Source organism: Procambarus clarkii, chromosome 2, assembly GCF_040958095.1.
Source record: "Procambarus clarkii isolate CNS0578487 chromosome 2, FALCON_Pclarkii_2.0, whole genome shotgun sequence".
Classification (NCBI taxonomy): Eukaryota; Metazoa; Arthropoda; class Malacostraca; order Decapoda; family Cambaridae; genus Procambarus; species Procambarus clarkii.
In genome coordinates this window covers 50,446,226-50,463,484 of record NC_091151.1, presented here as the reverse complement: position 1 = coordinate 50,463,484, position 17,259 = coordinate 50,446,226, and the positions used below count along the sequence as shown (strand labels likewise).

Genomic DNA, 17,259 nt, shown 5'->3' with positions numbered 1-17,259 from the left:
AAGTTTATTGAGGTAAAATACACACAAATGGATGAGGTAGCTCAAGCTATTCTCACCCCGTTCAGTACATCGTGTTAATACATAGACACACACACTTGTACACATTTTAGTGTAACAAGCAAGGCAAATAGTTCTGTCTGATGGGTAGAGGCAACTGCACTTGCAGCTGCACCCGTGTGGCGGTGTAGGAAACCATCAATGTATATGATTTGAGAGAGAGAGAGAATGATCTGTAGACAGAGCATCAATATGGCGTAAGGTATTGGGCTTTGCCTCAAGATGAAGCATAATAAAGAACCCGAATATCAGGAGAAAAAATTACATTAAAAACTGTCCACATGATACATATATATAATCACGTTTTAAACATTTTAATTTTATTATTTGCATATATATATATAATTAGGAAGTAATGTTTATCTGGGTAAGTTGTCAGCTTTTATGAACTAATAGCTAGTGCGGCTTGTATACTGGGTACATCCGGTCTCTTACCCTCGACTGCGGCGGTAACTTTATGGTCAGGAAGCCACAAATATTTACAGTTCAAGTTCAAGTATGTTTATTGAGACAAGAAAAAAATACATCTCAAAGGGATAGAGTAACTTAGGCTATTTCTACCCCCTCTACTTCAAGTCCCTCAAGGGGCGTACAAATTCAGTAAGTACAAATAGACAATTAGCATTACAAGAATCCCATTTAACATTGCAGGTTAATATAGTAAGTACAGCATACAATTGTTACACTCTTGGGGCAAAATTTTTGTAGCTCCTAAGTATACTGTCTATCATACCATTATCACACATACAAACAATTTGATGTGGTACATTACTTATTTCCTTATTTCTATAGTTATCAATAAGTTGACACTCTAATACATAATGTTCTAAGGTGTGGGCGTGCGGCATACTACATAATTTACACTCCTTATCTTTTTCACTGACATCAACTCCGTATTGCCAGATATATTTGTATCCTAATCTTAATCTCATGTAAATTGAATCCTTCCAAGTTGACTTTCCTTTATCATAGGTGAAGGACGAGTTTGTATTTATTACTGAATAATTCTTAAGTGTGTTACTACTATCCACTATTGCCATTCTTTTTATCATTTCTTCATCTTCATTTCCTCTTATTAATGTTATATATACATGTACACATAATCATACATACATGTACATATATATACATATGAGGTAAATCCAGAGAAATGAAATATGGATTTTTCCGCATACAAATGATTATTGTTTCGTGATCGTCAATTGCATATATACATATACATACATATACATTCACATACATATTCAATCACCCACACAAATACACACATCAATAATCTTTGTATCACAAGTGATTCAACAAGAGGCTCACAAGTCACTATACTAGGCACTTTACATCTATGGTGAGTCGTCCAATTACTAGTCTTGCTCTACACCCACCCAACTGGGCGGCAGCTTTACAGTCATGTGCTCCACACCCACCCAACTGGGCGGCAGCTTTACAGTCATGTGCTCCACACCCACCCAACTGGGCGGCAGCTTTACAGTCATGTGCTCCACACCCACCCAACTGGGTGGCAGCTTTACAGTCATGTGCTCCACACCCACCCAACTGGGCGGCAGCTTAACAGTCATGTGCTCCACACCCACCCAACTGGGCGGCAGCTTAACAGTCATGTGCTCCACACCCACCCAACTGGGCGGCAGCTTAACAGTCATGTGCTCCACACCCACCCAACTGGGCGGCAGCTTAACAGTCATGTGCTCCACACCCACCCAACTGGGCGGTAGCTTAACAGTCATGTGCTCCACACCCACCCAACTGGGCGGCAGCTTAACAATCATGTGCTCCACACCCACCCAACTGGGCGGTAGCTTAACAGTCATGTGCTCCACACCCACCCAACTGGGCGGCAGCTTAACAGTCATGTGCTCCACACCCACCCAACTGGGCGGCAGCTTTATAGTCATGTGCTCCACACCCACCCAACTGGGCGGCAGCTTAACAGTCATGTGCTCCACACCCACCCAACTGGGCGGCAGCTTTACAGTCATGTGCTCCACACCCACCCAACTGGGCGGCAGCTTAACAGTTATGTGCTCCACACCCACCCAACTGGGCGGTAGTTTAACAGTCATGTGCTCCACACCCACCCAACTGGGCGGCAGCTTAACAGTCATGTGCTCCACACCCACCCAACTGGGCGGCAGCTTTATAGTCATGTGCTCCACACCCACCCAACTGGGCGGCAGCTTAACAGTCATGTGCTCCACACCCACCCAACTGGGCGGCAGCTTAACAGTCATGTGCTCCACACCCACCCAAATGGGCGGCAGCTTTACAGTCATGTGCTCCACACCCAACCAACTGGGCGGCAGCTTAACAGTCATGTGCTCCACACCCACCCAATTGGGCGACGGCTTTACAATCATTTGCATGAATTACTTACAGTAAGCAAATTTTAGATACTTCGCTAAGATTTCGGGCAGCACATCATTATAAATGAAGTACTTACACTTTTCTTGGACACCAATGATGGTGTTATCTCTGAATTCCGCGATTTTTTTTAAATTCCAGTACTGTATATAATGACGCAAAGTATGCGAATAGTTCTGCAATAGTGATCCTATCCTGCGTCATAATTTACATACATATCTACTTCTGTTTTGTGTATTAAAATTACTACATTTTTATGTTAATTTATTTCTGTAAATGATGATGATGATAAATTTCAATAAATGTAAGTAAGAACATAAGAACGGAAACTGGTCGCGTAAATGGAAATGGTTGGGTACATTTCCTTTCACCTACCTAATGCGAATATTCATGTGTTCGGACACTGGCGATGGTGTGGTATTGCCTATTTATTTGACCATGTCTTTGCTTTCATTTAAGATATGTTTTCCTTGAAATGTATTTACATTATCGTCTACATCTGTCTTTATTCTGAAATAAAAACCTTTGACGTTACTTTGCATATATGTACATTAATTATAAAATTGATTGGCTTGTGTGCAGGCCTTCACACTCCCTGAGCGAGCCATCAAGTAACTATAAAAAGGCATATATCTTCACTTTCACTTCAGTTATATTTATACCAAAGTATTAACATGCAGCTTATATGTCTTTCTGATGACATAAAAAACTTCGTTTTTTACAATATATAGATTCAATTAACATTGATCTTCGGAAGGTCATAGTTCCCATATCGGTAAGGAGAGCGTCGGCCAAGAAGCCTTGTTTAAAATATGAATATTTTTCCTCTCTAATAAGGTATAATCTCTGTGATGCATTAACACAAACTATTTTATATCTGCCTTTCTGATAACATATATAAATATAATCTTTATTTGTGAATATTTGTTAATTAAGCAATATATCAGAGGGCGTGTAGGGTTCGGTGTTCTATGAACGAAAAGGACTGGAGTAGTTTAAATAGCGAACGCATACCAACGAATAACGCTAGTATCTATATAACAAATTTATTGTCATGTGGAATTGATTTAACTTCCAGACACTTTTTTTTAATAAATATTAAATATTTTGTGGCTGTTTATGAAAAATATTATTATAAATACACATTCTACTTGTTAATATTACCAATTAAATTTGCGACAATTTGAGCCATGAAATACGACGACTGGATCACTGTGTACAGGAGGCTGTTATGGCAGCAAACACTCTCCAGGCGACCATATATCTTGGATAAGTCGCTCCACACAATTGTCGCTTGGACCGTCGACTTCCTATGGCGTCACCTCTCACATATTTACGTCTCATTTCGTTATGAAATTAGATTATTTCAGAGTAAAAATAGGTTTGATCATGTTCTACGTGTAGCACCAACATTATAGTAAGTAAATATACCATATTTCTTCATTACTTACGTAATGCTAATACGATTTGGGTAGTTTTGGCCTGATTTGGGTCGATTTGGGTAATTCTATGGACCCTAAGAATGTGTGATCCGCCGCGAGAATCTGCAAAAATTGTTGAGTAAATTAATAATCTTTTGGTAATATGCTTGTGTATTGATGTGTTTACTGCCTGTCAGTGATTGAGGGGGAGGGAGACATGTATATGTATACCGGTGACACTGGCTGGTATCACATGACATTTTCCATTGCAAGAAATATAGAGCATAATAACAATGAAATCTTGTTTGGAGAGAATGCTTTGGTTATTTCGGCCATCGGTAATTCGTTCAGTGTACGTTATGTATACCGGTGACTTTTTCATAACGGGCTTTGTGAAATACAGTAAATTAATTAACCCCCACCACAAAAAAAAAACGAAAACACTACCTCATTTGGAATTATATACATATAAAGTTATAATTGTTGTAATGCCACTATTCAGCATTTCAAGCAAACAGATGAACCTTTTTATTTGGCAATGCAGTTGGGTACAATTTACTTAGTTTGCCAATGGATTTTAAAAACTACCCAACCTGACAGCCTAACCTGACCTAACAGCCTGATCGAATGATGCATACAGTATAATATGATTATAACAATTAGAAAAAGAGGGTTTAATGAATTTCATAATGTAATAGTTTATGCTTCAGGTGTGTTTTCGACCTGCCTGAAATGCTGTGTGTGTTAGTGGCTTTGCAAGAATGTAAAAATGCCAATCTTGTGTAATCTTGCCAACCCATTGTACCTTCTTGTAAATAAAATTATGATGATTATGCTTCAAACCCACATTGTATATTGTGCTACCCACTCCCTCAATATTTGTGCCTAAGACATGCAATTTCACCATTGTAATCACAACCATCAAGTTACATCATAGCTGAATACAAATTTTGCTACAATGCACCTATTAATAATCTTCAAATTTTTCTACAGTGTACCTAGTATTATTCTTGAAATTCTGCTACAAATTACCTACTTACAATTATGTCAGATTAAGAAGTTGCCTGAAACATGTACAATATGATCCCTTAGGTCATTCCATTTACTCTCTACCCTTGCCTGAAACACTATGCGTGTTAACCCTTAAACCGCGCAAAACATACATGTACGATTTGACATAACTCAAGTTTCTAGAACTTGCACAAACATTTTCCAATTTTTTGTGCATAATCAACTAGCCAAATGCTCCAACTTTGTCTAAATGATCACAATGTAACTTGAAAAACAAGAGAATTAAAATTAAAATTGAATATTGAAAACTTCAGATTTTCAAATCGGAATAAAAAGTATAAACTATCGCCATAAGAGCATGTGCTTTGTTTAACTCGTTAACTTGTGTATTCATTGGCCAATATGGGATTCACTTGAGACACCGGTTCCAGCGTTAGTTATTTAGTTTGAAACACAAGCATATTAGTTACATCTTATGGAGTTTAATGTAAATTAATAGAAACTAATATTCCTCTAATGTTGATGTTCTGTTACAGATAATGTGCAGTGATGGTGGATGTTTTACCAAAATTGCAGAAAGTCGGTGATCCCTGGGTCGTACCTCCACCAAGACACTGTGGTTTCTCAAATGCTCAACCTCATGCAGGGAATGTTTACGGTGATCACAGTAAGCGTGTTTGGTTTGTTGTGTAGGTAGAGACTATACAGAAGAATAAAAAAAATTGTATGCCATCATTTAAACAGTAACTAAAAAAGTAAAAAAAACACTGCACTCACTCAAAACAAAATGCTGTCTTTTGGACTGCCAGTTGCAATGGAAACCTATGTATGTATGTATGTACAGTATGTATGCGTGTGTTAGGCTTATATCAAGGTACCTCCACCCTTCCAAGGTTGAACTATTGACTCTTCCCAGGATACAACAGTTGATTAGCTCTTGGATACCTATTTACTGCTAGGTGAACAGATGCATTAAGTGATAGGAAATGTGCCAATTATTTCTGTCTTGATCAGGATTTGAACCTAGGATTCCCAATTGCGAGTTGATAATAAACCCAACTGTACTACAAAGACCATTATAACCCTATGGGTGAAAAAAAGCATCTGTTTTATATGCTATTCAACTGAATTTACCTGAGGGCAACTAATACTAGTGGGCTCGATGGGAAGAGGAAGCTGGCGGCTTGGCAGGAAGGCCGTTCTATGGGTTTACAACCCTATGGGTGAAAAAGCATCTCCTGTTTTCTGTCCTACATTGTGGCTTGTTGAGCTTGAACCCGTTGCTCCTCGTTCGTGTTACATCTGACCTTTTTGAAGAAATTCTGGATCAACATCCTCTAAATTGGGATGTTTTGGTAGATTTGGGACTTGGCCCTCCAGTATTTTCATGTGTACAGTACTGTATATTATTTGATATCTCTCTCGTCTTCTTTCTAGGGAGTACATTTGGAGAGCTTTGAGACGATCCCAATAATTTAGGTGCTTTATCGTGTTGTATGTAAGCTGTATGTTTTCTGCATTCCCTCTATTTCGGCAATCTCTCCTGCTCTGATGGTGGGGGGGGGGGGGGGGGGGGTGAGTATCGAACAGAACTCAAAACGAGAGAGCACAAGTGATTTGAATAGTACTGTACAACCATTGTGATGGGATCCCTGGATTTGAAAGTTCTCTTAATCCATCCTATCATTTTTCTGAATGATGCAATTTTGTATTTGCTTGGTTATGTTCCCTAAACGTTAGGTCATTGGACATCATTATTCCCAGATCCTTTACATGCTGCTTTCCTACTATGGGCAGATTTGATTGTGTTTTGTATCCTATATTTTGTTTAACCACTGCACTGCACGCTGCATTAAAATATGAACCCTGTGTTGGACCGAAAATAAATTAGTTCCAAATTTTTTTTTCTTATATTGTTAAAATGTGATCTCTGATCATGGTGAAACTAAAATAAAATATTGTATGTGACATACTTTAGCTGTGATGGAGCCGAGAAGTTTAACAAATTATGGGTGCCGAGTGATGAGGCGGCTGGGGATGCTCGCCCTCTCCCCCCACCAGTTGCTGCCAATTTAATTGTTCACAATTATTTCAATGCCTCTCATTCGTAAACATCACTATGCTAAAAATTATTGAGTTCATATATGTGACATGTATATTGTATTATATTCTAAGATCAATCAGTGTTTTTTGCAGTTATTACATTATACCTGTGTATACACATTGTATGTAACTATTTACATTTTTTGTGTACCATAATGAACCACAGAGATCATGTGTTGAGTTATATACTCAGAGCAACAATCTAAGGTCTGCCTAACACCCAACAGCTGAGTGTGGCAGAAAATGCCCCAAATACATTTTTACATAATTATTTCAGTGTCTGTGAATGGTTTTATATCTAGTTTTTTGCAGTAATATTGTTCAATAATGTGTAATATGTGCAATTTATATAGTTAAATATGTGGAACATTGCTATTTTAAAAAATATATGGTGACACCTATTATATTCTTAGCTCAACCAGTGTTCCTGTTATTATTACTAATATATATACTGTATTATATATATTATATTATATTATATTATATTATTATATTCACCATAATAAACTAATAAGCAGTTCTGGTGGGTATGGTGATGAACTCTTAAACACATGGAGCCACAAGCAGATGACGCCAGCAGTCACATGATGCAATGCAAGATTTAAAAATCCTGCAGCTACACTGGGTTCACATCAGCTTCCACAGAGCTCTTTTTGTAAACAGATGCCATTTAAAACAAAAATCTTGGCCAACATTCCGAGGTGTGAGAGCCTCGGTACTGAATGAGCAACCAAGGCTGGTGCATGCAGCATGAGATAACAGCACTACTGTTCAGCTTGTGACCACAGCATTGCTAAATATGTAAAAAAAAATATATGTAACTGGTATTATTTAGCCATGATAGTATTACAGAAGAGCCTGACTGTGATAAAGACTGTGTACAATGTTCAGATATTAGTGAACACAATGCTGTTCAAGATGTCCACAGTGCTAGCCACAGTACACTGCCATTGTTTCATTCATCTAAGAATCTTGAAATGACTTCTCATTTTCCTTTACAAAATAAACTTGTGGAAAATTATTAATTTACAAGATTTAGTGACCAGGATTTTGATAATAGTAGCATGGTAGCGAGAATTAGCAGTAGTATGCATAATATGGTGGGAGTCATCATCTTGGTGAGGAGGGAGGGAGGTGGCGTCATCTGCTGACTGTGTGGCAACCTTTTGTTGTCTGGGCTCACCATACCAAAGTTCGCTATTGTGAACACAAATGTAGATACAGTACTTATATATAACATGTGAATAGAGTGTAATAACAGCAAAAAGAGTATGTTGGGAGGAGCCATTTTGGTGAGAGTGGTGTTGGTGAGGGAGGGAGTGAGGCTGCTGGCTGCTGTGTGACTTGTCATGCTGCTTTTTGTGGCCACTATGTTGTTTGGACACTATACCAGCTTAGTTGTACAGTTATGGTCAATAAAACATGTAGATACTTATATATAATGTGTGTACTGTAGTGTAAAAACAGAACGAGCAGTATAGTGGGAGGAGGAATGTTGGTGAGTGAGGGAAGGCGTGTCAGCTGACTGTGTTGACCTCAATTATTGTCTTGACTCACCATACCAGCTTAGCTGTACAGTTGGTTCACACATTTTATTATATAAATATATCACACTACACACTATTGAATAATATTACTGCAAAAAAAAAAAAAAGAAAAATCATTTAGACACATTGAAATAATTAGGTAATATCATCTTTGTGGCAACTGCCGCCTGTCAGCGCGGGTGGATCAGACCGCCACAGGATGCCTAGTCTGTCAACGCCTCAGTTTTGCCAGACTTCCCTGCTTTATTGCGGCCAAAATATGTCGCCTACGATTTTTTTATTATTTTTCCCGTGATCAGGGAACACAAATGAACACTTTTATAAGGACAAAAATTTTTTAATTTTTTTATTTCTTGTGCCTGGGTGTGTTGCAGGCTATAATCACAAGAGCAGCCCAGGGGTTAAGGTTCTCATTTTTACCGTAACCGAGTACAGTACCTGTAATTTATCACTGTTAGACATGTTATTTTCTTCCGAGTGCTGGACTGTGTGCTACTGTGCAGTAGATAAGATAGGCTTGCCTTGAGTAAATCACATACTGCAAATGAGTTAATAATGTTGACTTTAACTTGATCAGTACAGTACTGTGATGATAAAAGTTTTCCACTTTAACCACTATTTCTATACCTTTGCAGATATTAGTCTCTCAAAGGATAATTATGGGATTGGCCGTGGAACAAACAGGAGAGGGGGCTCAAGGAACCATAGCAAGTCATATAATAATTGGGAGTGGCACAAAAGCCACTCGGCACCTGCTTTAAGGTGTGTTTCAGCGCCAAGGCCAACAAAGTACACGTATACCAAGAGGGCGCGTGACCAGTCTGCAAGTGCTCTTCTATACCAAATTGTAAGCACTTTTTGAGTATTATATTATACATTGCTTGTTGAACCAACGATCTGGATTTTGTCCTTAATCCTGATTTTTTTTTTTTTTTAGAAATTTGAAAGGAACTCCAGTTGGTGGATTTGGTCCATATGTTTAGAAGGATTCTCTAGTTTTTAAAGCATGTATAAATAGCATAATTTTCACAGTACTATATACAGTGCAGTATATTAAAACCTTTATTACAGTAGTGACACCTCAGCTTACGAATGTTCCTCTTTACGAACTTTTCGGGTTACGAGCCCAATAAAATTCGAATCGGGTTACGAACTTTGCCTCGGGGAAACAAAGTTTGTTGATACGTGTATGGCCGACCTAGCGCGTGGTGGTATGGCAACCGTGCCTCAGTTTACCAGTGCCTCCCGCCTAGTGACAATCACGCCTGAATTCTTTGTAAAGAATTTCGGTGTTTTTCAGATATTTGGGTATTTGAACATAAAAGTTATTATTATATATATTGCCATGGGTCCCAAGAAAGCCAGTGGTAGAGTTCAAGCCAAGAAAACACATGTGAGAATGACCATAGAGCAAAAACAAGAGATCATTCGTAAACATGAAGATGGTACATGGGTTGATGAACTAGCTAGGCAATACATCAAATATATATCAACGATATGCACTGTAATTGCTATGAAAAAGGACATTATGAGTGCTTAAGTGGCAAAAGGTGTATCAACACTCATGAAACAAAGAACACAAACACTTGATGTTGAAAAGTTATTAGTTTTTACCCAGAGCAAGCTGTAGTAGGCCATTGTGTTAACCATTTTAGTGACAATGTGATGTCTCACTTCAGACAAGTGTTACAACGTAGGGAAAAAACAAGTGCCACTAGAGAGGGTTTTAGTGAGAAAAAACAAGCAGTGAGCCACAAGCAGGTCCTAGTGGTATGCATGTAAAACGTGCCAGTGTATGTACCCCAGAGAAGTCATCACCGCCTGGTGTTATAATGGAAGGGGACTTGCCCTTCCAAACAGTAACACCTCTCCTCATCCCCCTTTGCTCACCGTCTTCCATACGCCAACAAGTCATCAAAAAAGGTAAGCAATAACTTGTACATACTTTAGCACTAAAGATTTGGGAGAATTAAGTATAAAATTTACCTTGACGTTAATTTTTTGGGGAGGTGTGGAACAGATTAATTCAATTTACATTATTTCTTATGGGAAAATTTCCTTCGGTTTACGAATTTTCGGCTTACAAATCGTCTCTTGGGATGGATTAAATTTCATAAGCTAAGGTACCACTGTATACTGTATGTACATGAGTACTGTATAGTATATACTGAACATCAATTTTCTGCAGTACTGTACAGTACTAGTATGTATTATTAGTACAGTAGTTGATGACAGTATAATTACAATAGTTATTGTTCTGTTCTATCTTTTCTTCAGAAACTTGGAGAACGGTTAGCAGAATTTAAGTCTTATCCAACTATCCACCCTCAACCTTTGTGCCGCCCATTCCATGGTCGAGCTTGTGCGTGTATGCCCTTCAGTGTGGTAAGTATTGTACTGATGTGTGACTTTAGTCAGTCTAGGGCCTGAATTATGCGTAAATCAGTTTTAGATCATGCTTCAGTCATCTTTGAAACGTGTTTGTGCACTTTATTCGCAAAAATTATGTTGCTTTTCATTTTTCTCCTTTTGGGCCAGGATAAACCTGTCTGCAGCTTCCTAGCACTTAAAGGTGACATAGCCCATCGTATCCTGTAGTCTTTTCTCTGAGTTCTGTTTTCCATGGGATTCCCATTAGGAAGTTCCTCATCTTGTCATATTTCCCTCTTCAGTAATTTAGCCTTTTCCTTTCCGATCCCTTCCTTGGATAGGTTATCGCTACCTCCACTAGATACTCAAATGTCAATACACTGTGGTCACTCATTCCCATGGGGGCTTCAAATTTGACTTACTTTATTTTCTGACTCATTCAAGGTCTAATCGTTGACTCGTCAGGTAGTCTAGCTGGTTCGTCATTGCCTCTCATTCTTGTAGGTCCCTTGACCTGTTGGCTCAAAGTTTCTTGTTGCCACTTCCAAGAGTCAAACTCTCCATGTATCTACACGTCCATGTGGTTTCCCATTCTCCCAGTCAATCTTTCCATGGTTGAAGTCGTCCATAATTAAGAGTCTGGATCCATTCCTGCAGGCAAATGAAGCTGCTCTCTATTATATTAATGGTTGCCATGCTGTTCCTATCGAACTCCTGTCTTGGTCTTTTGTCATTTAGTGGAGGGTTGTAAATGACTGCTACTATTTTCTTGGGTCTACCCATAGTCATAGTTCTTGTTATGAAGTCTCTGAATCCTTCACAGCCCAGAATTTCCATTTATTCAAAGCTCCAGTTCTTCATCAGCAGGGCCACTCCCTTCTCTCTCTTTCCTTACTATATAGTAAGGAAAGAGATAGTCCTGTGGAAACACTGCGTTTGTTATGATGCTTGACAATTTTGTTTCAGAGTCCTGTTACATCTAGGTTTTCTTCCTGCGCCCTTTCCGTCAGTTCACTTGCTTTATTAGTTATCACATCTATGTTTGAGTACATTACCTTAAAGCTCACTTTCCTATATCCAGTTTGACCCATACTCCCCACTAGTGTTGGAAGCCGTTCCAAGGGCAGGGTTACTTGGGTAGGCGCATCCTCCTGTGGGTTAGTTACCAAGGGTTTGGAGGGAGGTAGGGTGGGGGATAGAGGGCTTAAATTTTGTCTTGTCCTGCTTGGGAACAAGAAGATGACCAGGGAGAAGGGAATGCTGTGGGCCAGGGCTCGTTCTCCTGTGGTGTAACCTGGGGATTGAGTGGAAGTTGGGTGGGGGATGGAGGGTTTAGATCTTGCCTAGGCCTGCTTGAGCAAGAAAAAGACCAGGGGATGGTAAGGCAGGGGGTGAGGGAGTAAGGGGGATTAGAGTGGTATGGTGGGCATTGTTTAGGAGAAAGGATTGTGCGTACACGCACGAGTGTGTGTGTGTGTGTGTGTGTGTGTGTGTGTGTGTACTCACCTAGTTCACCTAGTTGTGTTTGCGGGGGTTGAGCTCTGGCTCTTTGGTCCCGCCTCTCAACCGTCAATCAACAGGTGTACAGATTCCTGAGCCTATCGGGCTCTGTCATATCTACACTTGAAACTGTGTATGGAGTCAGCCTCCACCACATCACTTCCTAATGCATTCCATTTGTCAACCACTCTGACACTAAAAAAGTTCTTTCTAATATCTCTGTGGCTCATTTGGGCACTCAGTTTCCACCTGTGTCCCCTTGTGCGTGTTCCCCTTGTGTTAAATAGACTGTCTTTATCTACCCTATCAATCCCCTTCAGAATCTTGAATGTGGTGATCATGTCCCCCCTAACTCTTCTGTCTTCCAGCGAAGTGAGGTTTAATTCCCGTAGTCTCTCCTCGTAGCTCATACCTCTCAGCTCGGGTACTAGTCTGGTGGCAAACCTTTGAACCTTTTCCAGTTTAGTCTTATCCTTGACTAGATATGGACTCCATGCTGGGGCTGCATACTCCAGGATTGGCCTGACATATGTGGTATACAAAGTTCTGAATGATTCTTTACACAAGTTTCTGAATGCCGTTCGTATGTTGGCCAGCCTGGCATATGCCGCTGATGTTATCCGCTTGATATGTGCTGCAGGAGACAGGTCTGGCGTGATATCAACCCCCAAGTCTTTTTCCTTCTCTGACTCCTGAAGAATTTCCTCTCCCAGATGATACCTTGTATCTGGCCTCCTGCTCCCTACACCTATCTTCATTACATTACATTTGGTTGGGTTAAACTCTAACAACCATTTGTTCGACCATTCCTTCAGCTTGTCTAGGTCTTCTTGAAGCCTCAAACAGTCCTCTTCTGTTTTAATCCTTCTCATAATTTTTAACTTGCTAATTATTTGTGTGTGTGTGTGTGTGTGTGTGTGTGTGTGTGTGTGTGTGTACACCTAGTTGTGCTTGCGGGGGTTGAGCTCTGCTCTTTCGCATGTGTGTACGGACGTGTGTATGTGTACACGTGTGTGTATGCACATGTACGCATATATATGCATGTGCATTTATGCATGTGTGTACTTGCATGCACTTGTGTGTGTGGGTGTGTACATGCGTGTATGGATGGACGTGTGTGTGTGGTTGTGTGTACATATGCATGCATGTATGTACATACACATGTAAACTCACTTGGTGTGTGGGTGTGCGTGCATGCTCATGTGTGTAATTTCCTAAGTGTAGTTACAGGATGAAAGATACACTCGTGGTGTTTCGTGTGTGTTTAAAAGTCATACAATAAATGTAACTACTTTGTCAAGTTACTGCATAAGCTCCTGGTCACCTGGGATGTGATGGCAACAGTCTGACAGATCAGGGTACCAAGAGATCCTGATTGAAGTTACAAGAGTATGAAAAACTTTCGAAACTTACCACAGGTAGAGTTTACTTTCATGTTAAAGTTTATATTGCATAACTGGACACTTCAACTAGTGATTAATATACGTTTTTGTGTTCATCAGGTTCTCTATTTCCGTCCCATGTCATGACTGGCTGTCCATTCATCATCATCCATTCATAACCCAAACACTTAATCAACTTGTTTTAGCAGTGTGAGGTAGGTTTGAGGCAGAACACCTGGCATATCTATCTAGGTGCTCTATAATTAGGGTGTGGAGTGTGCCACCAGGCCAACAAGTAGGGCAAGTAGGCTACATGTGCCATGTGGAGTATCACATGTGCTACCAGGTGCCAACATCCTTCTTTGATTAAAGGAACTATGAGACTGGACCTCAGAGTGAGGTGTATCATAGGGTGGGGTTATTTTCCATGTGACCATGTCTTGCATAAAAGTTTCGACGTGAGTGAGTAAAACTTCCACTTAAAAGCAATATTTTCCAGTGGTGATCCGTAGTTGATGATGTATGCATGTTGAGAGATGAGGCCGGGGGTATTATAGATGATGATGCAAGTGTGGCATGCCACCTCGACCCCCAGTAATCTTACCAGCGGGGGTTTATAGCTTGGTTCACTCTAGCATGTTGAGCCGACGGTGACTTGAAGGTCGGCAGGAGGTGTTTTTGGAGGGATATGTCTGCCTGCTCCCTTAGCCTCTGGCTGGCCCGCTGTTAATTATTTGTCTTTACGGAAATAGTGTATGGGTATTTATGCGGCCTCTCGTCACTGGTAATCATATTTGATTTGTATATCTGGTGTGATTGATACAACTAAAATACTCTCGTAGTCCATGACATTTTATTAAGTAATATAAACAATTGCATATAGTGTAAACAGTGTTTGCATACTCTGTGCAAAAAAGAAATATAAATAATCATTAGACGACTCTTGAAAACGAGAAGTAAAATATATGGATACTGATGCTTGATGGCAGCATGAAGTATGTCGGGTTAGTATATTTGGTTAAGCATCGAACCTTCCCTTAACCAAGGTCAAGGCTGCCAGCTTGGTAACCCATATAGTTACTGGCTAGACTAATGGTGCTATATCGCCTTGTGTTAGCAGTTGTTAATGTAATATTCTCCGTTTAGGTCTGATAAAGACCTTTTGTGCCCTATGTTGTCTTTTTTTCGCTACCGCTCACAGGATGAGTATGGGGTGCGAGGTAAACTAGCCGCACCCCCCCCCCCCCGCAACCCTCGATAAAAATCGGTTCTGTTACGCAGGTACCTCCCCCCCCCCACCCCCTAGTGCCATGCCAACAGTTTTCACTCCATTCCAAACGAGAGAATTGGTTCTAAGATTAGTTCTCTACTGTATCAAAAGCAGTTTGGAGATCAATAAATACCGCACGAGATCGTGTTGAATTAATTTAATTCACTGTGTCGAGGGACAGGAAGCCAGACTGTGTTCATACAGACCACACCCCTAGAAAGTGAAGGGACGGCGATGTTTCGGTCCGTCCTGGACCATTCTCAGGTCGATTGTGAGTCAAGTCACAATCGACTTGAGAATGGTCCAAGACGGACCGAAACCTGGTCGTCCCTTCACCTTCTAGTGTGTGGTCTGGTCAACATACTTCAGCCCCGTTATTGTGACTCCTCGTCTGTGTTCATACACGTTGGCTTTTATCGAAGGCTCCCCCCGCCCGAATTATTGACCCCGCCCGGGATGCAACCCCCACAAGCTGACTAACTCCTAGGTGAACAGAGTTATTAGGTGAGGTGAAATGTGCCTAACCATTTCTGTTCCGCTTGGGATTCGAACCCAGAATTCTTGATTGTTTTTTTTTCGATTTTCGATAATTAATGAACTGTTCAGCAAAAAAAATGAACTATTCAGCAAAAAGGAAAAAAAAAATCTAATGATTGCTGCTTCTTGGAAAGAAAAACGCAGGTTTAGGAGCAAAGTAGACTCCTACACAGGTTGGGGTCTACTTTGACACAGTGTAGTCTACCTCTACCACCCCTTCCCTCGCCATGCTGTGGTCGCCTCTATCTCCTCCCCTCCCCCCCCACACTCTCCTTCCTCCCCCCCACACTCCCCTTCCCCTCCCCACACTCCCCTTCCCCTCCCCCCCCCCCACACACACAGTGAGGTTTACTCCGCCCCCCCTTCTCCCTGTGTCGTCGCCCCCCCCCACTCCTGCGTACCCCAGACCCCCCATTGCTGCCGCCATCACCTTACGGAGACTGTATTTTAGGGTTAATATCAATTGCCTGGTGATAGTAGCTGGTGAAGGTGACGGCTGGGAGCGGTTACCCCGCCTGTTGGTGTCTGGCTCCCCGTGCCTCAGGCGGCGTGTAATTAACGCTGTTGCTAACGTGCACTTATCACTAGGAAGTGTAACAGTCAGGTCGTGATGAGTGTTGGACAGCTACAGTCTCTTCCCGGCTTGTTACCTTCTTCTGGTAGTTAGTACGGCAGCAAGTACAGTAGTATCTTTGAGCAACCATTGCACAATGGCAATATGTTAACAATGTGTAGTGTAGACGGCTATATATATGGCATGGGGATGATTGCCTACGTAGTATTTGTGTATACTGTACTTATAGTAAACCCCGGTAGCATTATTTCAGAGGCAGGAAACTAGGCCTGGTAGCCGTACTAGTGTAAAAAAGCTCAGACCTAGTAGTACTCTTCTGTATTTACTTCGAGGAATATAAAACTATTGGTTTCCGAGGTTATTATGACTGACCCCCGGGGCGTTATCACAAGTCTACTGTAGCAGACGGCTGGGGTTTTGTCAGTTATCTGATAAACTGTCTTTAAGAATATCCTTCACTCCAGATAAGTGGTTTCGAATACTGTACTCGCGATATAGGCTCTTACTAGTCATATGTCTATGGTAACAAGAATCTCTTACCCCCCCCCCCTCACGCTATCCCCCCAGACCAGAGGGGTTCTAAACCTAGCGCATAATTTGTATTTATAATCTTGTAAGGAATTTGTTTAATTAACATAGGCTACGTACGTGTACTTTTGAGCTATTACCTAATCATGGAATTATGGATATGTTGAATGACACAGGCTGTCATTCAGGGAGCCGGTCGGCCGAGCGGACAGCACGCTGGACTTGTGATCCTGTGGTCCGGGGTTCGATCCCAGGCGCCGGCGAGAAACAATGGGCAAAGTTTCTTTCACCCTATGCCCCTGTTACCTAGCAGTAAAATAAGTACCTGGGTGTTAGTCAGCTGTCACGGGCTGCTTTCTGGGGGGTGGAGGCCTGGTCGAGGACCGGGCCGCGGGGACACTAAAAAGCCCCGAAATCATCTCAAGATAACCTCAAGACTGTCTGGTCGCCGAGTAGTTTGGTTATAAGATAATGTAGCGTAAATGCATTCTTTCCTGAAATAGCAACACATCATGCCGACCAGTAGCGTGATACAACAGATAACGTTTTAAGGATCTGCCTGATTTAGAACAACCGGTTCAGA

General features: G+C 41.0%; 1 protein-coding gene across 3 annotated transcripts in view; it reads left to right on the top strand.

The window, feature by feature from the left end:
• mino (glycerol-3-phosphate acyltransferase mino) overlaps positions 1 to 17,259 on the top strand; it is a 107,219-nt gene that overhangs the window by 10,610 nt on the left and 79,350 nt on the right. For 2 of the 3 annotated variants that reach the window (XM_069325896.1, XM_069325899.1), the window contains exons 2-4: positions 5,402 to 5,532; positions 9,151 to 9,362; positions 10,793 to 10,900. In XM_069325896.1, the coding sequence (XP_069181997.1) occupies positions 5,415 to 5,532; positions 9,151 to 9,362; positions 10,793 to 10,900 (438 nt within the window). In that variant the 5' untranslated portion in view covers positions 5,402 to 5,414. Of the gene's footprint in view, positions 1 to 5,401; positions 5,533 to 9,150; positions 9,363 to 10,792; positions 10,901 to 17,259 lie in introns of those variants that run through there. The other variant, XM_069325932.1, reaches the window with a different exon arrangement.